Below are 8,903 nucleotides of genomic sequence, written 5' to 3'. Positions count from 1 at the left end.
AAACTACACCGTCAGGAATAATGCTTTCGAACATAATTTGGAGAAATCGCTCTGTTGTACGTTCTCTTCTACTTTAACGACATTTTATAAAAAGTAGTAAGAACGTTTGTAATTACTTACGAATGAAGAATCAATTATTTTCATAAAATAATTTGAATTTATAGCTTATTATATATTTCATTTGAATTTACATAATTTTGAAAATATAAACACTCGCACTTACATGTAATTGGGATAAAACATTCTGCATATTTGCAATTTTATATTAAAATTGAAAATTTATTAGTTTTTAGCTTTTAGTGGGTATGCTCGTTTTTTTTAAAGTATAGGAAGGATGTCAAGCTGTATGTGTAACATTAAAATTTCTTTTCTATTACTTTGTAGTATCTTTAAGCATATTTATCTTTACCGTCCAGCGTTGGACTGATCGTTGAGACACTGTTCCCAGCAGATCACCGAAGTTAAGCATCACTGGCAGCTGTCAGTGTGCGGGTGGGTGACCACTTGAATCAGTCTGCGTAGGGACTGAGGGTTTCAAATTTTGAAATTTTATTAACATAAATCCCTTTTAGAATTTAAAAGAAATAAGTGATTTTAATAAGAATTTGAAATTATTTTCAAGTGCCATATGCAGCCTAAAGTTATGCTATAACATTCGCTTGTTATTTATTATAAATCGCGTGTACAAATAGAATTTGATTAATATTTCGTTTACAAAAATATTAACATAATAAGTTGTGAAAGCGGAAGTTTCAAAAATAATGTACGTTAAAACGATAATGATAATGAGAAATTCCAAAGTTTCGCTTTTGATAAATTTAATAAAGAGGAAACGATAAATTCAAAAAGATAAGTTGCAAATTCAATAAAAAAGCGATAATTCCTCACAAATCTAAGAGCTCAAGCGTTTTCGGTAAGTTTAATTTTTTCTTTATTCTTTCTTCCAAATTTACAAAATTTATATGATTAAATAATGAGCACATTTTGAAATTTAACAATTTTGATGTTATTTATTTTTAAGTAGTTCTATATTTAATAATGACAAATTTCTACATTTTATGATGACTTTGTCAACGTGGCAGGGAAGTCAAAAATATTTATAAATTTTGCTAGAGAAATGAAATAAGACATTAATTTTCACCATAATAAATTACTAATAAATTACGCGAATTTTTTATCTCAAATTAAGCGACTGGTTGATATTTAATTAATCAAGTGGTAGGGAACATTCGAAAATATCATATGAATCTCAGCATAAATGCCTTGTCACTTTTTTCATAAAAAAGATTTTTATATTATTTTATAATATAGCATTTTTGTAAATTTCATTCACTGTTAGTCCAGAATGGACTAAAAAAATGTAAAAGGTGGGAGATGTGGATCAAAATAAACTATTAAGATAAATTTTTTTCATATTATTTCTACTGCAAATCTGTTGCTGTGGCTCAGTTGTTAAGGCACTAACTCATTGTAAAAATTGAGGTTCAATCTCCAGCAGCTGCTTGAAGATCACCCATCTTTCTCTCAACCCAGGTGACAGGTTGTTTAGAAAGTAAATACGGCTTGTGCGCAATGATGACTTCATTGCCACAAGCATGTCGTTTATCAGGAAATTGTAGAGCCTTAGCTTCCATGACATAAAACCTATTTTTGAGACTAGTACGCTATCTACCAATAAGTATTTAGACACTTATGCAAATGACTATACCTGTGGTCTTGAGATACGTCACGCCCTCCGCCGGTATATATCGTGTAGGGAACAATATCGGCATTAGATCCCTGCAAGATGCCTACTGTACTATTTTGGATGACAATGTGCTTCCTACGTTGCGGCTGTTTTACGGTGTGGACCCCTGTTACTTCCAGGACGACAATGACAGCTGTCATGTAGCGAGGGTCACCAAGGCTTGGTATGGTGCCAATGGGGTTAATCGAATGGACTGGCCTGCCCAGAGCCCAGACCTGAACCCTATCGAGAACATCTGGGACGAGTTGGATCACCAAATTAAGGGGTGTACTACCCGTCCAAAATAGACGAAGGAACTTACATGTCTTCTCCAAGCCGAGTGGAAGAAAATACCACTAGCCGTCACACAAGGACTTGTAGAAAGTATTCCCCGGAGGGTTCACGCTGCAATTGCCTCTCGTGAAGGCTCTACCAACTATTGATTATGAATAAAGCCTGTGTTTCTTTTCAATCACACGTGTCCAAATACTTGTTGGAAGATAGTGTATTTTCAAAACGATGTGATGAAAAAATTTCCTACTTCATACATTCATTAAACATTTTCAGAATAATTTATAAAATTTCGATCATTAAATATTTTCGAAATAATAAATAGCCCTTCTTTGACTTATATTTCGACTAAGTCCCAAGGTTTCACGGTCTATCATTATATATCTATATATCTATCAAGAAGACCTATCATTTAGAGTAGAGTACCATAAGCGGAAAAAAAATTGAGAACCGCTATTCTAGCGACTGGAAACTACCTGACGCTTGAGATATAATATTAGAATTAATTTTAGGTCAAAAAATTTCTAAAGTAGTCCAAACTTTGCAATATTAATAACAATATGAAAAAATTGAACGTACAATGCGCAGAAAGATAAACGGGCCACCCTGAATAACTTTTGATCTAATAATCAGATCATCACGTTCTACGACTCTATCTTAATGGTTCGAGGGGGCGACCTCAAACAAGCTAATTAATCAGTGCAGACGATATTTTAAGTTACGAAATCGGACACAAGATCGTACTTTCTCTGAATAAACATATCTCTTTTTGATGGATTCAGATTTCTGACCCCTGAAATGAAGGGGTAGCTGCAATCTGGGAAATATGGTCCCAATAGTTTGGTCGAAAGTGCGGTAGGACCCTTCATGTTAGTTTTACTTTTTGCGTATTTCACCATATCTCGGAAATTTTTTAAGCTGATTGAAAACACGCAATTATAAAATTCATTTATCCAAAGATAATTTCATGCAAAAAATAATTTTCAGTAAATATTTATTATTTTATTTATTACTAGTCGAAAAAATTTTGAATTATGATGCATAAAAGTTTTTACAATATTTAAAAAAATGTAATTTCGCATGACAAAATACAAAATTTGAGCGAAATCGGTACTTCGAAAAAGTCGTATCGTATACTTTATACTACAACTAATTTGAGAACATAATTTTAAAAAGTAAATGAATTTGGTCAAATAGAATGTAAAATTGGGGGACATGACTGTTATCATGGAAGAAAATATAATCCATGGATATAATTTGTTTTTGACAATTCTAAGCAAATTTTTCGTTCATTTGATTGATGTAGTTAAGTTTCAGGTTTTGAAATTTGTGCGTTATTTAATGGTATAAGTTCATTTTGTCTGAACACTTTATGTTTCAGATTTTTAATTTTTCGTTGTTTCTATTTGATTGACATTTATTGAAATTAATGTTTCAATTTCGGTGGAATATACGGTTTCTACAGACTATGGGACATCCTGCACCTTTATAAAAAAGCGAAACACATCTTAATTCCTATTAGCCAATAAAACATTTTTATTTTAGTTAAATTCACAAAGAATATTTCAGTATATTTCAAATAAATTTAAGCACATTTTAATATAAATTAAGTAACTAAATAGAAAATATTATTTAAGATTTAACATATACTAGCCTACTTAATTGAATGTAATTTGAATTTAACATTTGTCTGACTGTTATAAGAATGAATTTTTTTTTGTAAACTATAGAATTTTTTATGTGACGTTAATCATACCTGCCAACTTTTAATCCCTTCCATTATCATTTTTCCCAGTGGTATTAAAATGGAATTAAAACTTCAATTTTAAGCAAACAAATACGTTGTATTTGAAAAAACTTAAGTTGACAACCATGATAGTAACGTATATTAATATATGTGCTTCATTTTTGTAAGAATAGTGGTGATCAAAATCATTTAAAAATTAAGTTTATAAGAGAAAAAATAGTATATATTTACTACCACTTTAAATATGAAAATAAAATCTTCCGGAAAATCCGGAAGAGTTGGCAGGTATGTTCTATGTATGCAAACCTATACATTCTTTATAATTTATACATTTTGAGCAAAATAAAATGTAATAGAAATACCATTTGGAACTTTCCGAACAAAACTCATCTCCGATTTGAAATTACCTCACCCGAATCAGATTAGATCAAGTACTTGTATGACAGCAAAAGGAATCGGATCCCGATGTTATTCTTCACTTTTTAAAAGTTCGTAATAAGGGCTTTAACTAATTATTTCCATACAAGTTTTTTTTTAACTGTTATTGAACAGCCAACCCAGTTTTCGGGTTTCTGGGTTGGTCTACTCCAGGGATGGGCGAACTACGGCCCGCGGGCCAACTGTGGCCGGCTGGAAGGTTTTATCCGGCCCGCGGATAGGATTTTAATTTGCCGATCAGTGGCAAATATGAACAATATACATCCATTTTCTTGTCAACTATTTAAAATTATTTCTGTTTTTTCCTTTTTTAATGATGACCTTTTTACTTTCTCTATTTTTGTTCTACAAAACATAAATTGATGGAAATAGTTAGCACAGACAGCTTCAATTGGTAGAATNGTGGTGGATACACAAAAGTGAACTAGATTAAAAAATTATATAACAAATTGAATATTTATGAAATTCTTTTCAGAATTTGAAAAACATGGTCAGTTGTTCATTTGACTTATCAGTTAAGATTTTCTCAAACCTGTCATTAAGTTTATATTAATTAATTATCCATTAGTTGTTTAATGGTTCTATTATTTTTATTAAATTATTTAATTACAATGTTAGTGAAGAAAGAAAATATAAATCAAAATTTTTTTCAAACTAACAATATATTTAATGAATAATGAAACGGATATGTATTTATGAAAAATTGCACCAGTATATCGCAACAAATAAAACTAACAGCAGTTTTTTTAAAAATTTAAACAAAAATCATATATTAGCTTATTTATTTTCAGTTTATGCACGCATTAAAATCAATTTATTAATTAGACAATAGATGCCGTTCCAAACCTGTTAATTCTACTTCCTGACATAAAACCTATTTTTAAGACTAGTACATATTTTTAAAACGATGTGATGAAAAAATTTCTTACTTCATTCATTCATTAAATATTTCCAGAATAATTTATATAAATTCGATCATTAAATATTTTCAAAACAATTAATAGCCCTTCTTTGATTAATGTTTTTACTAAGTCTCAAGGTTTCACTAAAAGAAGATCGATCATTTAGAGCAGGGGTGTCAAACTCAAAAGCTAACTTGGGCCAAATAAACAATGCTTAACTTTAGGTGGGCAAAAAAAAAAAAAAAATATCAATGTTCGTAGAAGCAAATATTTTTATTTTGAATTGTAATAAACAAATATAAAGTTAAATTATTGTTTACGTCCTGATACTTGACATCTCTTCTCTGCTACTATCTTTTCTATTTCGGGAAAAATTTTATTGACCGAGACTACTTTCAAAATTGACCCAACGTGAGCTTTATTAATACGTTTTCGGACAGGAGATTTATTTCCATTCATAACGGAAAATAATTGCTCCCACTGATAAGTACTTCCAAACATGGAAATAATTTCATACGCGAATTTTTGAGTATTTTCAAACGTTGCTAGTAAATATTCGTGAAATTCAAGCACACCCACTTCAATGAATTTTTCCTTCAAATTTGAGTCGCACTGAATCTCAATCACTTTCATTTGCATATTACTGGGTACTGAGTCTATATTTATTGAGAAAATCGAAGAAAACAAACAAAATTTGTCTTCCAAAGAATTAAAATCTTTAAACCTTGTTTCAAATTCTGTTCTAAGGTTTGAAATTTTTTTCTGCGTAATTTTGATACGATGCAGTATCATCTAAACTAGATTTGTTCTTGTTGCACGTTGGGAAGTGCGTTAAATCTTCATTTTCTAGTTGCCTTTCCCAAAGAAATAGTTTACATTTGAATGCTTTAATTATGTCAAACATGTTCGTAATGATCTGATCCTCGCCTTGTAACGATAATTTTAAATCGGACAAGTTGTTGTTGTTGTAGTTCATTTACGTCGCACTAGAGCTGCACGATGGGCTAATGGCGACGGGCTGGGAAACATCCTTGAGGATGATCCTAAGACATGCCATCACAATTTTGATCCTCCTCTGCAGAGGGGATGGCAACCCCGCTTCGGTAGCCCAACGACCTGCGCGCGACTTCGAGCACTTCACGGTAGCACAGTTTAACGAGGACCAATACCGCACACCCTCGATCCCTACGCAGACTGATCCAAATGGGTCACCCACCCGCACACTGACCGCAGCCAGGGATGCTTGACTTCGGTGATCTGCAGGGAACCTTGTCTTAATGATCAGTCCACTGCGGGACTAAATCGGATAAGTGTTTAGTTATATCAACCATAAAAGATAAATCTTGCAACCATATTTGGTCAGAGAACAAGCTTGTATCTTGATTTATAGTTTGTAAAAACTTACATATTTTTTGTTTCAAATCCCAGAATTGATTGATAACCTTGGAGCAAGATAATCAACTTACCTCGCTATAATAGGATAAACCTGATTATGTACTATCTAATTGATAGCTTAGTGTGAAACGGACTCCATTTCACCCAATTATAATTTTAAATTTTTGCGCGGACAATTTAAAATGATCCGTATAGTTTATAAATAAAGTATATTATAATTTTATATGCTGGTTTCGTTTCTAATTCACATTTCTATTTTAATTTTACTTTGCTTCGGATATATTGATTGGGCCACAAAAATGTTCACCTCTGGCCGCATGCGGCCCGCGAGTTTGACACCCCTGATTTAGAGTAAAGTACCATGAGTGAAGAAAAAAATTGGGAACCTCTATTCTAGCGACTGGAAACTTGCCCAACTACCTGACGCTTGAAATAAACTCATGTTTGTGAAAATTGCAACACCATGAAGGACTTACGCGAGTGAGCTGAAATTTTCAGGAAATGTAAAGTAGAGCATGATATGCAAATGATTAGAATTTCAGACCTGTAGCGAATGCGTATGCTGAGCATCGCCCTCTGAACGGCGGATAGATCCGAATAAATAGACGGCTGTAGCGAGGCGTGCATGGTTATCAGTGGTTATCTGCTAGTGGTAAACGTTAACTCAGTCGTTACTTATGCCACTTCGACGAAAGAGAGTGAGATTTCAACATTTTATGGAGTTTAAACGGGGGAGAATCATCAGTCTTCGTGAAGCTAGATTGTCTTATCGTGCAGTAACCGCTCGTGTGCAGCGTAACAGATGCACAGTGAAGCGTGTTTGGAAGCAGTGGACGGACGAGTGTCGTACAGCTCGGAAATCCAGGAGTGGGCCCCGAAATGTCACGTCAGCTCGCGATGCGTGGACTGCGCGCAAGGTCTCCTTCATACAGGATCCCCCTCACGCTAAACTATCCCCGCCTGCGGCTACACTGAGCCAATCAGCATAGGGACTGGCGTGCTGATTGGCAGCGTGTCGTGTTTTCTGACGAATCCCGCTTTAATTTGTGGTACCATGATGGCCGCATTCGTGTCAGACACTATGCCGGTGAACGCCACCTTCCGGAATGCCTTATCGAACGCCACAGTGGACGAACACCCGGAGTTATGGTCTGGGGTGCCATAGCATATCATGGACGATCTCAATTGCTACGAATTGTGGGTAATCTTAACAACAATCGGTACAGCAGTGAAGTTCTACAGCCCCAAGCTGCTCCCTTCCTTCAAGCCTTGCCAGGCGCTGCATTTCAACAGGACAATGCCCGCCCTCATATTGCTAGGACTGTTCAATCCTTCCTTGCATCGCGGCAGGTACAGCTTCATCCTTGGCCTGTGTATTCACCGGTTATGTCGCAGATTGAACATGTGTGGGATTTCGTTGGTCGGCGTCTCGCTCATGATCCTCGTCCTGTTGCTTCTACAGACGAACTTTGGGTACGCATACAAGCAATATGGAATGCTCTTCCTCAGACAGACATTCAAAATTTGTTTGACTCCATGCCACGTCGTGTAGCAGCACTTATTGCGGCACGTGGTGGATACACAAAATACTGATTTCGATCTCTTGTTATCGTTTGTTTGTTTTGAAAGTTTAATAATTTATTTGTACCACTACCACTCAACTAATAAAAGAAAAAATAGTATATATTTACTACCACTTTAAATATGAAAATAAAATCTTCCGAAAAATCCGGAAGAGTTGGCAGGTATGCGTTATGTAAAATTTTTGCTTCTTTTTAGATTATCTGTTATTGGTTCCTGGAAGCAATGACATCCCAAGTTGTGAGACCGGTAAGTTGTTTAGTTGATATTTTAAATTTTAGTTTGTTTTTCAGTTTCAAGGAAAAATAATAAATAGATATTTCAGTGAATTTGCGGACATTTGTTGAGTTATTGTATAACAGTTTAGGATTTGTTTTTGCAAGGCAATATAGCTTAAATCCATTGTTCCCAATTTTTTTCGGCTATGGATCTACCTTCTTTCAGTGGAACCCCGACTTTATAAATAAAGTTTAAAAAGACAATTATCAGCCTATTAACTAATAAAAGACTACATTATTTTCAATAATAAAAAGAATAATTTTTTTTCTTCTTTTATCATTTATAATCTTAATAAGTTTTATATCACATAGTTGAATTCACACTTCTGAATCTTATAAATAGTTCAGTTACATATAGTTTAACTTCATATAGTTTAAGTTATGGGTTTTGGCCTATATAAAGTGATATAAGGTTTTTGTTGAATTGAAAGTTAAAAAGAATTGTCAAAAATTAGAGAAACATAATTTATTCATTTTATTTTGATTTGAGAAGCACGTTGGGGAATATTAATGCCACTTTCATAAAGACAAGCTCTTTTCATAAT

At 33.7% G+C, this 8,903-nt stretch overlaps 1 protein-coding gene across 1 annotated transcript; it reads left to right on the top strand.

Annotated features, from left to right (window-relative positions):
• The first annotated feature begins 7,645 nt into the window (after positions 1–7,645).
• LOC107441791 (transposable element Tcb1 transposase) lies at positions 7,646–8,092 on the top strand. Its single transcript, XM_043040508.2, has one exon. It carries the CDS (start codon positions 7,646–7,648, stop codon positions 8,090–8,092), a length of 447 nt encoding a protein of 148 aa, XP_042896442.2.
• The last annotated feature ends 811 nt before the right edge of the window (positions 8,093–8,903 follow it).

The sequence above is a fragment of the Parasteatoda tepidariorum genome, chromosome 9 (genome assembly GCF_043381705.1).
Source record: "Parasteatoda tepidariorum isolate YZ-2023 chromosome 9, CAS_Ptep_4.0, whole genome shotgun sequence".
Lineage (NCBI taxonomy): Eukaryota > Metazoa > Arthropoda > Arachnida > Araneae > Theridiidae > Parasteatoda > Parasteatoda tepidariorum.
This window is presented reverse-complemented; position numbering and strand designations above follow the sequence as displayed.

What these genes read in the sequence shown, in the direction of transcription:
- LOC107441791 (XM_043040508.2), top strand. Translation starts at nt 7,646, where the DNA reads ATGGTCTGGGGTGCCATAGCATATCATGGACGATCTCAATTGCTACGA.